Source organism: Oncorhynchus kisutch, linkage group LG15, assembly GCF_002021735.2.
Source record: "Oncorhynchus kisutch isolate 150728-3 linkage group LG15, Okis_V2, whole genome shotgun sequence".
In the NCBI taxonomy this organism is placed as follows: Eukaryota; Metazoa; Chordata; class Actinopteri; order Salmoniformes; family Salmonidae; genus Oncorhynchus; species Oncorhynchus kisutch.
Window position 1 is genome coordinate 2,170,527 of NC_034188.2, and position 18,119 is coordinate 2,188,645.

Below are 18,119 nucleotides of genomic sequence, written 5' to 3' on the forward strand. Positions count from 1 at the left end.
GGAATATTTTTTTATTCCCTGTATGTTTATTCTTTTAGTCAATTGAAATAAATTCATTACACCCTAATCAATGATTACACATGACTGGGTGCTGGTGGGCATATATATATATATATACACACACACACACACACGTATATATACATACATACATACATACATACATACATACACACACATATATATATACACACATATACACACATATATATATACACACACACATACATATATAAAACACCATAACATTATAACTGTACATTTCTAGTCAGGTATCAATCTACAGGCTCTATATAATTGTATTTCTATACCTTCCTCCTGTGGCTCCGCCCGGTTGCGGCTGGAGGGGTCTCCCCCTCGGGAGCTGGTGTTCCACTCCTTTATCACCTCTAGAGCGTCACTGTCTGAGTCACTGTCCTTCTTCCTGGCCTTCCCTCGCTTCTTCTTCCTATAGGGGGGACAGAGCACAGCAAGGTTGTATATTACAGTATGATAAGACAGTCAGGTTGTATATTACAGTACGATAAGACAGTCAGGTTGTATATTACAGTATGATAAGACAGTCAGGTTGTATATTACAGTACGATAAGACAGTCAGGTTGTATATTACAGTACGATAAGACAGTCAGGTTGTAGATTACAGTACGATAAGACAGTCAGGTTGTAGATTACAGTACGATAAGACAGTCAGGTTGTAGATTACAGTACGATAAGACAGTCAGGTTGTATATTACAGTATGATAAGACAGTCAGGTTGTATATTACAGTACGATAAGACAGTCAGGTTGTATATTACAGTACGATAAGACAGTCAGGTTGTAGACTACAGTACGATAAGACAGTCAGGTTGTAGATTACAGTACGATAAGACAGTCAGGTTGTATATTACAGTACGATAAGACAGTCAGGTTGTATATTACAGTACGATAAGACAGTCAGGTTGTATATTACAGTACGATAAGACAGTCAGGTTGTATATTACAGTATGATAAGACAGTCTGGTTGTATATTACAGTACGATAAGACAGTCAGGTTGTATATTACAGTACGATAAGACAGTCAGGTTGTATATTACAGTACGATAAGACAGTCAGGTTGTAGATTACAGTACGATAAGACAGTCAGGTTGTAGATTACAGTACGATAAGACAGTCAGGTTGTATATTACAGTATGATAAGACAGTCAGGTTGTATATTACAGTACGATAAGACAGTCAGGTTGTATATTACAGTACGATAAGACAGTCAGGTTGTAGATTACAGTACGATAAGACAGTCAGGTTGTAGATTACAGTACGATAAGACAGTCAGGTTGTATATTACAGTATGATAAGACAGTCAGGTTGTATATTACAGTACGATAAGACAGTCAGGGTGTATATTACAGTATGATAAGACAGTCAGGTTGTATATTACAGTACGATAAGACAGTCAGGTTGTATATTACAGTATGATAAGACAGTCAGGTTGTATATTACAGTACGATAAGACAGTCAGGTTGTATATTACAGTACGATAAGACAGTCAGGTTGTATATTACAGTATGATAAGACAGTCAGGTTGTAGATTACAGTACGATAAGACAGTCAGGTTGTATATTACAGTACGATAAGACAGTCAGGTTGTATATTACAGTACGATAAGACAGTACAAGGTTGTATATTACAGTATGATAAGACAGTCAGGTTGTATATTACAGTACGATAAGACAGTCAGGTTGTATATTACAGTATGATAAGACAGTCAGGTTGTAGATTACAGTACGATAAGACAGTCAGGGTGTATATTACAGTATGATAAGACAGTCAGGGTGTATATTACAGTATGATAAGACAGTCAGGTTGTATATTACAGTACGATAAGACAGTCAGGGTGTATATTACAGTATGATAAGACAGTCAGGTTGTATATTACAGTACGATAAGACAGTCAGGGTGTATATTACAGTACGATAAGACAGTACAAGGTTGTATATTACAGTATGATAAGACAGTCAGGTTGTATATTACAGTACGATAAGACAGTCAGGTTGTATATTACAGTATGATAAGACAGTCAGGGTGTATATTACAGTATGATAAGACAGTCAGGGTGTATATTACAGTATGATAAGACAGTCAGGTTGTATATTACAGTACGATAAGACAGTCAGGGTGTATATTACAGTATGATAAGACAGTCAGGTTGTATATTACAGTACGATAAGACAGTCAGGGTGTATATTACAGTATGATAAGACAGTCAGGTTGTATATTACAGTACGATAAGACAGTCAGGGTGTATATTACAGTATGATAAGACAGTCAGGTTGTATACTACAGTATGATAAGACAGTCAGGTTGTATATTACAGTACGATAAGACAGTCAGGGTGTATATTACAGTATGATAAGACAGTCAGGGTGTATATTACAGTATGATAAGACAGTCAGGTTGTATATTACAGTACGATAAGACAGTCAGGGTGTATATTACAGTATGATAAGACAGTCAGGTTGTATATTACAGTACGATAAGACAGTCAGGGTGTATATTACAGTACGATAAGACAGTCAGGTTGTATATTACAGTACGATAAGACAGTCAACAGTGCAAGGCCGTTTATTACATTACGATCGATACTGTAACGTTAAATCAGAGATGCTAACTGGTGAGGGACCTAAAAAAGGTGATAAATGTCGGACAAGAAACAACCTGTAAACTTGCTAGAAAATGTACCTATTTTCCCCGAGTAGTGTTGTCACAATGCCAACATTTGACCAACAAAGTGATGCCAGACCAAGTATCACGATACAGAGTAATATGGTGATACCACGGAGTTGGCCCCGCCACCTCAGGATGCCTGTCCCCGTTTCCTATTGGTTCTGCCCGTGCGCTGCACAAAGCTCTGATCTTCACACCTCTACTCAACACACTTCGATTTACCTTCTCACTTTACAGTATAATACAAAAAGGCTACTGCAGAAACCGGATGATTTGCTCATATCCAAATGCCTACCTGTGATTGGGCAGGATGAATGTGGTAAGGAATATATATATATATACACAGTATATACAGTGTACAAAACATTAAGAACACCTTCCTAATATTGAGTTGCGCTCCCTTTTGCCCCTCAGAACAGCCTCAGTTTGTCGGGGCACGGACTCTACAAGGTGTCGAAAGCGTTGACTCCAATGCTTCCCACAGTTGTGTGAAGTTGGCTGAATGTCCTTCGGGTGGTGGATCATTCTTGATAAACACAGGAAACTGTTGAGTGTGAAAACCCAGTATCGTTGCAGTTCTTGACACAAACCGGTGCGCCTGGCACCTACTACCATAGCCCGTTCAAAGGCACTTCAATATTTTGTTGCCTATTCACCCTCCAGGCCTCTGTTATAGCTCAATGGGTGATACTCTGGGCCTCATAGCTCGATGGGTGATACTCTGGGCCTCTTATAGCTCAATGGGTGATGCTCTGGGCCTCTGTTATAGCTCAATGGGTGATGCTCTGGGCCTCTGTTATAGCTCAATGGGTGATGCTCTGGGCCTCTTATAGCTCAATGGGTGATGCTCTGGGCCTCTGTTATAGCTCAATGGGTAATACTCTGGGCCTCTGTTATAGCTCAATGGGTGATACTCTGGGCCTCTGTTATAGCTCAATGGGTGATACTCTGGGCCTCTTATAGCTCGATGGGTGATACTCTGGGCCTCTTATAGCTCGATGGGTGATACTCTGGGCCTCTGTTATAGCTCAATGGGTGATACTCTGGGCCTCTTATAGCTCAATGGGTGATACTACGGGCCTCTGTTATAGCTCAATGGGTGATACTCCGGGCCTCATAGCTCGATGGGTGATACTCCGGGCCTCATATAGCTCGATGGGTGATACTCCGGGCCTCTGTTATAGCTCAATGGGTGATACTCCGGGCCTCTGTTATAGCTCAATGGGTGATACTCTGGGCCTCTGTTATAGCTCAATGGGTGATACTCTGGGCCTCTTATAGCTCAATGGGTGATACTCTGGGCCTCATAGCTCGATGGGTGATACTCTGGGCCTCTGTTATAGCTCGATGGGTGATACTCTGGGCCTCTGTTATAGCTCGATGGGTGATACTCTGGGCCTCATAGCTCGATGGGTGATACTCTGGGCCTCATAGCTCGATGGGTGATACTCTGGGCCTCATAGCTCGATGGGTGATACTCTGGGCCTCATAGCTCGATGGGTGATACTCTGGGCCTCATAGCTCGATGGGTGATACTCTGGGCCTCATAGCTCGATGGGTGATACTCTGGGCCTCATAGCTCGATGGGTGATACTCTGGGCCTCATAGCTCGATGGGTGATACTCTGGGCCTCATAGCTCGATGGGTGATACTCTGGGCCTCATAGCTCGATGGGTGATACTCTGGGCCTCATAGCTCGATGGGTGATACTCTGGGCCTCATAGCTCGATGGGTGATACTCTGGGCCTCATAGCTCGATGGGTGATACTCTGGGCCTCATAGCTCGATGGGTGATACTCTGGGCCTCATAGCTCGATGGGTGATACTCTGGGCCTCTATTATAGCTCGATGGGTGATACTCTGGGCCTCTATTATAGCTCGATGGGTGATACTCTGGGCCTCTATTATAGCTCGATGGGTGATACTCTGGGCCTCTATTATAGCTTGATGGGTGATACTCTGGGCCTCTATTATAGCTTGATGGGTGATACTCTGGGCCTCTATTATAGCTCGATGGGTGATACTCTGGGCCTCTGTTATAGCTCAATGGGTGATACTCTGGGCCTCTGTTATAGCTCGATGGGTGATACTCTGGGCCTCTTATAGCTCGATGGGTGATACTCTGGGCCTCATAGCTCGATGGGTGATACTCTGGGCCTCATAGCTCGATGGGTGATACTCTGGGCCTCATAGCTCGATGGGTGATACTCTGGGCCTCTGTTATAGCTCGATGGGTGATACTCTGGGCCTCTTATAGCTCAATGGGTGATACTCCGGGCCTCTGTTATAGCTCAATGGGTGATACTCCGGGCCTCATAGCTCGATGTGTGATACTCTGGGCCTCATAGCTCGATGGGTGATACTCTGGGCCTCTCTTATAGCTCAATGGGTGCTACTCTGGGCCTCTCTTATAGCTCAATGGGTGATACTCTGGGTCTCTTATAACTCAATGGGTGCTACTCTGGGCCTCTTACAGCTCAATGGGTGATACTCTGGGCCTCTTATAGCTTGATGGGTGATGCACCGTTATTTTTCATGGATCAACTCAATGGCAAATATCGCCGAAAAGTGACGAGTTTGTGTCCCTGAAAATTACTTTTTCTGTTTCTCGTCCTCAGAGGTCATGCTTAAAGAAGATTCCTCGGTCTCCGAGGCGATGAACTCCTCCATGCTGTCCTCGTCAAAGTACCCCTAAAACACAAGACACACAGTAAGCCCCCCCCCAAGACACAGTCAGCCCCCCCCCCCCAAGACAGAGTCAGCCCCCCCCCCCAAGACAGAGTCAGCCCCCCCCCCCAAGACACAGTCAGCCCCCCCCCCCAAGACACAGTCAGCCCCCCCCCAAGACACAGTCAGCCCCCCCAAGACACAGTCAGCCCCCCCAAGACACAGTCAGCCCCCCCCCCCAAGACACAGTCAGCCCCCCCAAGACAGTCAGCCCTCCCTAAGACACAGTCAGCCCTCCCTAAGACACAGTCAGCCCTCCCTAAGACACAGTCAGCCCCCCCCCCCAAGACAGAGTCAGCCCCTCCCCCAAGACACAGTCAGCCCCCCCCCAAGACACAGTCAGCCCTCCCTAAGACACAGTCAGCCCTCCCTAAGACACAGTCAGCCCTCCCTAAGACACAGTCAGCCCTCCCTAAGACACAGTCAGCCCTCCCTAAGACACAGTCAGCCCTCCCTAAGACACAGTCAGCCCTCCCTAAGACACAGTCAGCCCTCCCTAAGACACAGTCAGCCCTCCCTAAGACACAGTCAGCCCTCCCTAAGACACAGTCAGCCCTCCCTAAGACACAGTCAGCCCTCCCTAAGACACAGTCAGCCCTCCCTAAGACACAGTCAGCCCTCCCTAAGACACAGTCAGCCCTCCCTAAGACACAGTCAGCCCTCCCTAAGACACAGTCAGCCCTCCCTAAGACACAGTCAGCCCTCCCTAAGACACAGTCAGCCCTCCCTAAGACACAGTCAGCCCTCCCTAAGACACAGTCAGCCCTCCCTAAGACACAGTCAGACCTCCCCAAGACACAGTCAGACCTCCCCAAGACACAGTCAGCCCTCCCCAAGACACAGTCAGCCCTCCCTAAGACACAGTCAGCCCTCCCTAAGACACAGTCAGCCCTCCCTAAGACACAGTCAGCCCTCCCTAAGACACAGTCAGCCCTCCCTAAGACACAGTCAGCCCTCCCTAAGACACAGTCAGCCCTCCCTAAGACACAGTCAGCCCTCCCTAAGACACAGTCAGCCCTCCCTAAGACACAGTCAGCCCTCCCTAAGACACAGTCAGCCCTCCCTAAGACACAGTCAGCCCTCCCTAAGACACAGTCAGCCCTCCCTAAGACACAGTCAGCCCTCCCTAAGACACAGTCGGCAGCCCCCCCCCCCCTTAGTATGTTCTCCTGGGGTTTAGTGATGCGTGTTAGTATGTTCTCCTGGGGTTTAGTGAAGCGTGTTAGTATGTTCTCCTGGGGTTTAGTGATGCGTGTTAGTATGTTCTCCTGGGGTTTAGTGAAGCGTGTTAGTATGTTCTCCTGGGGTTTAGTGAAGCGTGTTAGTATGTTCTCCTGGGGTTTAGTGATGCGTGTTAGTATGTTCTCCTGGGGTTTAGTGATGCGTGTTAGTATGTTCTCCTGGGGTTTAGTGAAGCGTGTTAGTATGTTCTCCTGGGGTTTAGTGAAGCGTGTTAGTATGTTCTCCTGGGGTTTAGTGAAGCGTGTGTTAGTATGTTCTCCTGGGGTTTAGTGATGCGTGTTAGTATGTTCTCCTGGGGTTTAGTGAAGCGTGTTAGTATGTTCTCCTGGGGTTTAGTGAAGCGTGTTAGTATGTTCTCCTGGGGTTTAGTGAAGCGTGTGTTAGTATGTTCTCCTGGGGTTTAGTGATGCGTGTTAGTATGTTCTCCTGGGGTTTAGTGAAGCGCGTGTTAGTATGTTCTCCTGGGGTTTAGTGTAGCGTGTTAGTATGTTCTCCTGGGGTTTAGTGAAGCGTGTTAGTATGTTCTCCTGGGGTTTAGTGAAGCGTGTTAGTATGTTCTCCTGGGGTTTAGAGTAGCGTGTTAATATGTTCTCCTGGGGTTTAGAGTAGCGTGTTAGTATGTTCTCCTGGGGTTTAGTGAAGCGTGTTAGTATGTTCTCCTGGGGTGTAGTGAAGCGTGTGTTAGTATGTTCTCCTGGGGTTTAGTGATGCGTGTTAGTATGTTCTCCTGGGGTTTAGTGAAGCGCGTGTTAGTATGTTCTCCTGGGGTTTAGTGAAGCGCGTGTTAGTATGTTCTCCTGGGGTTTAGTGAAGCGCGTGTTAGTATGTTCTCCTGGGGTTTAGTGAAGCGCGTGTTAGTATGTTCTCCTGGGGTTTAGTGAAGCGCGTGTTAGTATGTTCTCCTGGGGTTTAGTGAAGCGCGTGTTAGTATGTTCTCCTGGGGTTTAGTGAAGCGCGTGTTAGTATGTTCTCCTGGGGTTTAGTGAAGCGCGTGTTAGTATGTTCTCCTGGGGTTTAGTGAAGCGCGTGTTAGTATGTTCTTTTGGGGTTTAGTGTAGCGTGTTAGTATGTTCTCCTGGGGTTTAGTGAAGCGCGTGTTAGTATGTTCTCCTGGGGTTTAGTGAAGCGCGTGTTAGTATGTTCTCCTGGGGTTTAGTGAAGCGCGTGTTAGTATGTTCTCCTGGGGTTTAGTGAAGCGCGTGTTAGTATGTTCTCCTGGGGTTTAGTGAAGCGCGTGTTAGTATGTTCTCCTGGGGTTTAGTGAAGCGCGTGTTAGTATGTTCTCTTGGGGTTTAGTGTAGCGTGTTAGTATGTTCTCCTGGGGTTTAGTGAAGCGTGTTAGTATGTTCTCCTGGGGTTTAGTGAAGCGTGTTAGTATGTTCTCCTGGGGTTTAGTGTAGCGTGTTAGTATGTTCTCCTGGGGTTTAGTGTAGCGTGTTACTATGTTCTCCTGGGGTGTAGTGAAGCGTGTTAGTAGGTTCTCCTGGGGTTTAGTGAAGCGTGTTAGTATGTTCACCTGGGGTTTAGAGTAGCGTGTTAATATGTTCTCCTGGGGTTTAGAGTAGCGTGTTAGTATGTTCTCCTGGGGTTTAGTGAAGCGCGTGTTAGTATGTTCTCCTGGGGTTTAGTGAAGCGCGTGTTAGTATGTTCTCCTGGGGTTTAGTGTAGCGTGTTAGTATGTTCTCCTGGGGTTTAGTGAAGCGTGTCTGTTAGTGGGGTTGGGGCAGCGTGTCTGTTAGTGGGGTTGGGGCAGCTGATACAGACCCGTCTCGTTCCCCTCAACCTGTTTTCTTAGCTGATGAGTGTGTGTGAGTCCATCTGTGTGTACCTTGTTTTCCTTGCTGATGTAGTCCAGCTGCAGGCACCAGGGATGGGTCCAGATTCTACTGAGCATCTGGAAGTCCTGGAAGAGTTTGGTCCCGGCTCGACCCCGACCCCCCTCCACCACGTTCCCCGTACCTGCCCCAGACACACGCAGAGAGAAAGGAAAAGAGAGAACGTGTGTGTCAAACCAACCACAGCTGAGTAAGGTACCACTCCTTCACATCAACACCAGAACAACGTAAGAGACAACTGAAAGAGACAGAAACCTGGATTGTCAAACGTTACAGCCTTATTCTAAAATAGATTAAATGTATTCCTCAATCTACACGAATGAAAACAAAAAACTGGTTTCAAATGTTACGCAAATTTCAAATAAAAAACAGAAATATCTTATTTACATCAGTATTCAGACCCTTTCCTTTGAGACTTGTATTTGAGCTCAGGTGCATCCTGTTTCCATTGATCATTGAGATGTTTCTACAACTTGGAGTCCAACTGTAGTAAATTCAATTGATTGGACTTGATTTGGAAAGGCACACACCTGTCTACATAAGGTCCCACAGTTGACAGTGCATGTCAGAGCAAAAACCAAGTCATGAGGTCGAAGGAATTGTCCGTAGAGCTCCGTAGAGCTCCGAGACAGGAGATCTGATCTGGGGAAGCGTGCCAAAACATTTCTGCAGCATTGAAGGTCCCCAAGAATACAGTGGCCTCAATCATTCTTAAATGGAAGAAGTTTGGAACCACCAAGACTCTTCAAAGAGCTGGTCGCCCGGCCAAACTGACCAATCAAGCTCTAGAGTTCCTCTGTGGAAATGGGAGAACCATCCAGAAGGACAATCATCTCTCCAGCACTCCACCAATCAGGCTTTTATGGTAGAGTGGCCAGACGGAAGCCACTGCTCAGTAAAAGGCACATGACAACCCACTTGGAGTTTGCCAAAAGGCACCTAAAGGACTCTCAGACCATGAGAAACAAGATTCTCTGGTCTGATGAAACCAAGATCGAGCTCTTTGGCCTGAATGCCAAGCATCACGTCAGGACGAAACCTTGCACCATCCCTACGGTGAAGCATGGTGGTGGCAGCATCATGTCTGGAGGAAACCTTGCACCATCCCTACGGTGAAGCATGGTGGTGGCAGCATCATGTCTGGAGGAAACCTGGCACCATCCCTACGGTGAAGCATGGTGGTGGCAGCATCATGTCTGGAGGAAACCTTGCACCATCCCTACGGTGAAGCATGGTGGTGGCAGCATCATGTCTGGAGGAAACCTGGCACCATCCCTACGGTGAAGCATGGTGGTGGCAGCATCATGTCTGGAGGAAACCTTGCACCATCCCTACGGTGAAGCATGGTGGTGGCAGCATCATGTCTGGAGGAAACCTGGCACCATCCCTACGGTGAAGCATGGTGGTGGCAGCATCATATCTGGAGGAAACCTTGCACCATCCCTACGGTGAAGCATGGTGGTGGCAGCAACATGCTGTGGGAACATATTGAACCATTTAGACTAGAGACCAGATCTCTGGTAATATGGGTCATATTGAACCGTTTAGACTAGAGACCAGATCTCTGGTAATATGGGTCATAATGAACCATTTAGACTAGAGACCAGACCTCTGGGTCATATTGAACCGTTTAGACTAGAGACCAGACCTCTGGGTCATAATGAACCGTTTAGACTAGAGACCAGACCTCTGGGTCATATTGAACCGTTTAGACTAGAGACCAGACCTCTGGGTCATATTGAACCATTTAGACTAGAGACCAGACCTCTGGGTCATAATGAACCGTTTAGACTAGAGACCAGATCTCTGGTAATATGGGTCATATTGAACCGTTTAGACTAGAGACCAGATCTCTGGTAATATGGGTCATAATGAACCATTTAGACTAGAGACCAGACCTCTGGGTCATATTGAACCGTTTAGACTAGAGACCAGACCTCTGGGTCATAATGAACCGTTTAGACTAGAGACCAGACCTCTGGGTCATATTGAACCGTTTAGACTAGAGACCAGACCTCTGGGTCATATTGAACCATTTAGACTAGAGACCAGACCTCTGGGTCATAATGAACCGTTTAGACTAGAGACCAGACCTCTGGTAATATGGGTCATATTGAACCATTTAGACTAGAGACCAGACCTCTGGGTTATATTGAACCATTTAGACTAGAGACCAGACCTCTGGGTCATATTGAACCGTTTAGACTAGAGACCAGATCTCTGGTAATATGGGTCATGTTGAACCGTTTAGACTAGAGACCAGACCTCTGGGTCATATTGAACCGTTTAGACTAGAGACCAGATCTCTGGTAATATGGGTCATGTTGAACCGTTTAGACTAGAGACCAGACCTCTGGGTCATATTGAACCATTTAGACTAGAGACCAGACCTCTGGTAACCTCCTTCTCTCCCTCTTAAAACACACAGAAGTACAATCCTCCAGGTAGGATCTGTAGTGTACACTAGGTAAGGTAGGGGTTAGTGTGTACCTGTTAAGTGCTCCAGGTAGTGTCGGTATAGAGTACACTGGATGGGCGTGACTCTGACGGACACAACGTACTCATGTTTAGGAGGCAGGAACTTGGTCAGGGCAGAGTAGTCTCTTCTCTGGAGAGAGAGCAGAGAAAGAGGAGAGAAAGAGCAGAGAGGAGAGAGAGCAGAGAAAGAGCGAAGGAGGAGAGAGAGCAGAGAAAGAGAGGAGAAGGAGGAGAGAGAGCAGAGAAAGAGAGGAGAAGGAGGAGAGAGAGCAGAGAAAGAGAGGAGAAGGAGGAGAGAGAGCAGAGAAAGAGAGGAGGAGGAGAGAGAGCAGAGAAAGAGAGAAGGAGGAGAGAGAGCAGAGAAAGAGAGAAGGAGGAGAGAGAGCAGAGAAAGAGAGGAGAAGGAGGAGAGAGGAGAGAGAGCAGAGAAAGAGAGAAGGAGGAGAGAGAGCAGAGAAAGAGAGGAGAAGGAGGAGAGAGAGCAGAGAAAGAGAGGAGGAGGAGGAGAGAGGAGAGAGCAGAGAAAGAGGAGAAAGAGCAGAGAGAGAGAGCAGAGAGGAGAGAGAGCAGAGAAAGAGAGAAGGAGGAGAGAGGAGAGAGCAGAGAAAGAGAGGAGGAGAGAGAGCAGAGAAAGAGAGGAGAAGGAGGAGAGAGGAGAGAGCAGAGAAAGAGAGGAGGAGAGAGAGCAGAGAAAGAGAGGAGAAGGAGGAGAGAGGAGAGAGAGCAGAGAAAGAGGAGAGAGAGCAGAGAGAGAGAGCAGAGAGAGAGAGCAGAGAGGAGAGAGGAGAAAGAGCAGAGAGAGAGAGCAGAGAAAGAGGAGAGAGAGCAGAGAGCAGAGAAAGAGAGGAGAGAGAGAGAGCAGAGAAAGAGGAGAAAGAGCAGAGAGGAGAGAGAGCAGAGAGGAGAGAGAGCAGAGAGAGCAGAGAGGAGAGAGCAGAGAGGAGAAAGAGCAGAGAGAGAGAGAGCAGAGAAAGAGGAGAGAGAGAGCAGAGAGAGAGAGCAGAGAGGACGTGAGCTATCCTTTATGAGGCAAACATCTGTGTTATATAGTGTTACAACAGTGTTACCTGAACACATCCATTGAGCATCTCGTAGAGGATGTGAGCCCTCTTCTTCATGATCCGTACATCCTGGTCTGTGGAGTCCGCTGCCTGCCCGTTCTGGATGGGGTTGACGAAGCGGTTCCTGAACTCCTTCACTGACCCCAGCAAGTTCTCCTTGATGAAGTTCACCATGCAGTGGTCTGGACAGGGCACACAACGTAAGTATTCACCCTCCCCTCAGATTTCTTCACATTTTACGAAGTGGCATTAAAGTTAATTCCACTGTCATTTTTTTGTCAACAATCTTGGTAATGTCAAAGTAGAATTATATCCCTAAAATAAAAAATGAAAAAATGAAACCGTAATATATGTTGATTTTATAAGTATTCACCCGAGTCAATACATGTTAGAATCATCTTTGGCAGCGACTACAGCTGGGAGTCTCCTCTCATAAGAGATTTCACACCTGGATTGTACAACACTGTATTTTCCCATTTCATCTTTCCAAAATGCTCTGCGCAAAACGTCATTGCGCAGAGAATCACTGTACCATCTAAAACTGCTGTAAAATATAACCAAATATAACCATAACCAAAATATTGTATTTTTCAGCTGTTTGGAGCTGGTGTAAAAAAAAGAAAAACTCAATAAAAAAGGCAGAAAAAAAATCTAGCGAAGGCGTAGAATTATCTCACATAGAACAGATCTGCTCAGACTTGCTTTCAGTGACATATCTAGAACTCACAACTCTATGTGAATTTAGAATTCAATAATTCACTGAAGGACCTTAAGAGGTAAAGTTGAAGTCGGAAGTTTGAGTCTTTAAAACTCGTTTTTCAACCACTCCACAAATGTCTTGTTAATAATCTATACTTTTGGCAAGTCGGTTAGGACATCTACTTTGTGCATGACACAAGTCATTTTTCCAACAATTGTTTACAGACAGATTATTTCACTTATAAGTCACTGTATCACAATTCCAGTGGGTCAGAAGTTTGCATACACTAAGTTGACTGTGCCTTTAAACAGCTTGGAAAATTCCAGAAAATGTCATGGCTTTAGAAGCTTCTGATAGGCTAATTGACATCATTTGTGTCAATTGGAGGTGTACCTGTGGATGTATTTCAAGGCCTACCTTCAAACTCAGTGCCTCTTTGCTTGACATCATGGGAAAATCAAAAGAAATCAGCCAAGACCTCAGAAAAAAACATTGTAGACCTCCACAAGTCTGGTTCATCCTTGGGAGCAATTTCCAAATGCCTGAAGGTACCACGTTCATCTGTACAAACAATAGTACGCAAGTATAAACACCATGGGACCATGCAGCCGTCATATCCCTCAGGAAGGAAATGTGTTCTGTCACCTAGAGATGAATGTACTTTGGTGCGAAAGGTGCAAATCAATGCCAGAACAACAGCAAAGGACCTTGTGAAGATGCTGGAGGAAACAGGTACAAAAGTATCTATATCCACAGTAAAACGAGTCCTATATCGACAAACCTGAAAGGCCGCTCAGCAGGGAAGAAGTCACTGCTCCAAAACCGCCATAAAAAAAGCCAGACTACGGTTTGCAACTGCACATGGGACAAAGATCGTACTTTTTGGAGAAATGTCCTCTGGTCTGATGAAACAAAAATAGAACTGTTTGGCCATAATGAGGCTTGCAAGCCGAAGAACACCATCCCAGCCGTGAAGCACGGGGGTGGCAGCATCATGTTGTGGGGGTGCTTTGCTGCAGGAGGGACTGGTGCACCTCACAAAATAGATGGCATCATGAAAAATGACAATTATGTGGATATATTGAAGCAACATCTCAAGACATCAGTCAGGAAGTTAAAGCTTGGTCGCAAATGGGTCTTCCAAATGGACAATGACCCCAAGTATACTTCCAAAGTTGTGGCAAAATGGCTTAAGGACAACACCTGACTGGGCAGGGGCACAGTCATGGGTGGACCTGGGAGGGCTTAGGCCCTCCACCAACCAAAGAGGATCTGCAGAGAAGAATGGGAGAAACTCCCCAAATACAGGTGTGCCAAGCTTGTAGCGTCATACCCAAGAAGACTCGAGGCTGTAATTGCTGCCAAAGGTGTTTCAACAAAGTACTGAGTAAAGGGTCTGAATACTAAATGTACTTGTGATTTTTCAGTTTTGTATTTTTTTATGAATTAGCAAAGATGTCTAAACCTGTTTTTGCTTAGTCATTATGTGTAGATTGATGAGGGAGGAGGGGGGGGGGGGCTTTAAAAAAATCAATTTTAGAGTAAGGCTGTAATGTGTTAAGTCCAGGGGTCAGAATTATTTCCGAATGCCCTGTAGGCCAGCGGTCTGGATATAACAGGAAGTAACGGACATACACTCTATGAGGTTGTTCTGCAGCGGTGTGCCGGTGAGCACCACTCTCCTTCGGGTCTTGATGGAGTTCATGGCTTTAGAGATGGCCGACACCTCGTTCTTCAAGATGTGGCCCTCATCACAGATCACAAAGTCTGGGCCTGGGGAGGGAGACAACACAGAGCAGAGAATTGAGAAGAAACTGGATACAAGAAATAACCATGTGTGTGTGTGTCCTCTACCTACCTGGGTCAACCAGGGTCTTCTGGAAGGTCTCTTTGAGTTTCTTGCTCTTGATGTTTCTACCCTGTGTGAGGTTACGGTACATCTCATAGCCAATGATCATGATTCCTCCATCCTCCTGCCACTGCTGCAGAGCAGACGCTCTCTCCTGAGGACGCTTCACCGTGGCCAGCTCCGTCACCTAGTGACACAGAGCGTAAAGACACACAGACAGCGTAAAGACACACAGACAGCGTAGACACACAGACAGCGTAAAGACACACAGACAGCGTAAAGACAGCGTAAAGACACACAGACAGCGTAAAGACACACAGACAGCGTAAAGACAGCGTAAAGACACACAGACAGCGTAGACACACAGACAGCGTAAAGACACACAGACAGCGTAAAGACAGCGTAAAGACACACAGACAGCGTAAAGACTCCGTAAAGACACACAGACAGCGTAAAGACACACAGACAGTGTAAAGACACACAGACAGCGTAAAGACACACAGACAGCGTAAAGACACACAGACAGTGTAAAGACACACAGACAGCGTAAAGACACACAGACAGCGTAAAGACACACACAGGTATATCAGAGTGGGTGTGTACCTCTAAACTCTCCTCGTCCTTGAAGCCGTACTGCCACTTCTCAAACTCATTGAGCCAGTTGAGAACGGTGTTGAGAGGACAGACGATCAGAGCCGTGGAGAAGTCTAACTTTTCACACAGCAGTAGTGTGTGGAGTAGGGTTACCACCTAGTGATATAGACAGGGTTAGATACAGTATAGAGAGAGAAGTCTAACTTGTCACACAGCAGTAGTTTGTGGAGTAGGGTTACCACCTAGTGGTATAGACAGGGTTAGATACAGTATAGAGAGAGAAGTCTAACTTTTCACACAGCAGTAGTGTGTGGAGTAGGGTTACCACCTAGTGATATAGACAGGGTTAGATACAGTATAGAGAGAGAAGTCTAACTCGTCACACAGCAGTAGTGTGTGGAGTAGGGTTACCACCTAGTGATATAGACAGGGTTAGATACAGTATAGAGAGAGAAGTCTAACTCGTCACACAGCAGTAGTTTGTGGAGTAGGGTTACCACCTAGTGGTATAGACAGGGTTAGATACAGTATAGATACAGTGGGGCAAAAAAGTATTTAGTCAGCCACCAATTGTGCAAGTTCTCCCACATAAAAAGATGAGAGAGGCCTGTAATTTTCATCATAGGTAGACTTCAACTATGACAGACAAAATGAGAGAAAAAAAAAAAAGAAAATCACATTGTAGGATTTTTTATGAATTTATTTGCAAATTATGGTGGAAAATAATTATTTGGTCACCTACAAACAAGCAAGATTTCTGGCTCTCACAGACCTGTAACTTCTTCTTTAAGAGGCTCCTCTGTCCTCCACTCGTTACCTGTATTAATGGCACCTGTTTGAACTTGTTATCAGTATAAAAGACACCTGTCCACAACCTCAAACAGTCACACTCCAAACTCCACTATGGCCAAGACCAAAGAGCTGTCAAAGGACACCAGAAACAAAATTGTCAACCTGCACCAGGCTGGTAATAGTTGAAGTGTACCTATGATGAAAATTACAGGGCTCTCATCTTTTTAAGTGGGAGAACTTGCACAATTGGTGGCTGACTAAATACTTTTTTGCCCTACTGTATATACACCTAGAGAGAGAAGTCTAACTTGTCACACAGCAGTAGTGTGTGAAGTAGGGTTACCACCTAGTGATATAGACAGGGTTGGATACAGTATAGATATATACACATAGAGAGAGAAGTCTAACTTGTCACACAGCAGTAGTGTGTGGAGTAGGGTTACCACCTAGTGGTATAAACAGGGTTAGATACAGTATAGATATATACACATAGAAAGAGAAGTCTAACTTGTCACACAGCAGTAGTGTGGAGTAGGGTTACCATCTAGTGGTCAAAGTACGTCATGAGGGTCAGATGAGATAAATGGTTGGGATTGGAGGGAAACATTATGCTCCTCCCACAACCCAGAAACATCCCGTTCTATAGGAAGACAACCGGCCAGGGACCCCAGCAGTCCACCGGCCAGGGACCCCAGCTGTCCACCGGCCAGGGACCCCAGCTGTCCACCGGCCAGGGACCCCAGCAGTCCACCGGCCAGGGACCCCAGCTGTCCACCGGCCAGGGACCCCAGCAGTCCACCGGCCAGGGACCCCAGCAGTCCACCGGCCAGGGACCCCAGCAGTCCACCGGCCAGAGACCCCAGCCGTCCACCGGCCAGGGACCCCAGCAGTCCACCGGCCAGGGACCCCAGCAGTCCACCGGCCAGGGACCCCAGCAGTCCACCGGCCAGGGACCCCAGCAGTCCACCGGCCAGGGACCCCAGCAGTCCACCGGCCAGGGACCCCAGCTGTCCACCGGCCAGGGACCCCAGTCCACCGGCCAGAGACCCCAGCCGTCCACCGGCCAGGGACCCCAGCAGTCCACCGGCCAGGGACACCAGCAGTCCACCGGCCAGAGACCCCAGCCGTCCACCGGCCAGAGACCCCAGTCCACCGGCCAGAGACCACAGTCCACCGGCCAGAGACCCCAGTCCACCGGCCAGAGACCACAGTCCACCGGCCAGAGACCCCAGCCGTCCACCGGCCAGAGACCCCAGTCCACCGGCCAGAGACCACAGTCCACCGGCCAGAGACCCCAGTCTACCACAGTCCACCGGCCAGAGACCCCAGTCTACCACAGTCCACCGGCCAGAGACCCCAGTCCACCGGCCAGAGACCCCAGTCTACCGGCCAGAGACCCCAGTCCACCGGCCAGAGACCCCAGTCTACCACAGTCCACCGGCCAGAGACCCCAGTCCACCGGCCAGAGACCCCAGTCTACCACAGTCCACCGGCCAGAGACCCCAGTCCACCGGCCAGAGACCCCAGTCTACCACAGTCCACCGGCCAGAGACCCCAGTCCACCGGCCAGAGACCCCAGTCTACCACAGTCCACCGGCCAGAGACCCCAGTCCACCGGCCAGAGACCCCAGTCTACCACAGTCCACCGGCCAGAGACCCCAGTCCACCGGCCAGAGACCCCAGTCCACCGGCCAGAGACCACAGTCCACCGGCCAGAGACCCCAGCCGTCCACCGGCCAGAGACCCCAGTCCACCGGCCAGAGACCACAGTCCACCGGCCAGAGACCCCAGTCTACCACAGTCCACCGGCCAGAGACCCCAGTCTACCACAGTCCACCGGCCAGAGACCCCAGTCTACCAGAGTCTACCGGCCAGAGACCCCAGTCTACCAGAGTCTACCGGCCAGAGACCCCAGTCTACCAGAGTCTACCGGCCAGAGACCCCAGTCTACCAGAGTCTACCGGCCAGAGACCCCAGTCTACCGGCCAGAGAAACAGGTGTTGCGTCAGAATCAGAATTAGTAACATTGATAAATAAGATAACAAAGATAACAAATAAATAAATAAGATGTTTTATTTACATAATAATGCTTATGTGAGATACTATTGTATGTCGCCTCTGAGGTTGCCCTTATCTTGA

General features: G+C 47.4%; 1 protein-coding gene across 7 annotated transcripts in view; it reads right to left on the reverse strand.

Moving 5' to 3' along the window:
• Nucleotides 1-18,119, reverse strand: part of LOC109886797 (transcriptional regulator ATRX-like) — a 122,846-nt gene that overhangs the window by 59,895 nt on the left and 44,832 nt on the right. For all 7 annotated transcript variants that reach the window (XM_031789470.1, XM_031789473.1, XM_031789468.1 and 4 more), the window contains 8 exons: nt 15,198-15,344; nt 14,604-14,781; nt 14,381-14,518; nt 12,052-12,227; nt 10,997-11,114; nt 8,500-8,630; nt 5,299-5,393; nt 312-448 (listed from right to left, as the gene is read on the reverse strand). In XM_031789470.1, the coding sequence (XP_031645330.1) occupies nt 312-448; nt 5,299-5,393; nt 8,500-8,630; nt 10,997-11,114; nt 12,052-12,227; nt 14,381-14,518; nt 14,604-14,781; nt 15,198-15,344 (1,120 nt within the window). The remainder of the gene's footprint in view (nt 1-311; nt 449-5,298; nt 5,394-8,499; nt 8,631-10,996; nt 11,115-12,051; nt 12,228-14,380; nt 14,519-14,603; nt 14,782-15,197; nt 15,345-18,119) is intronic.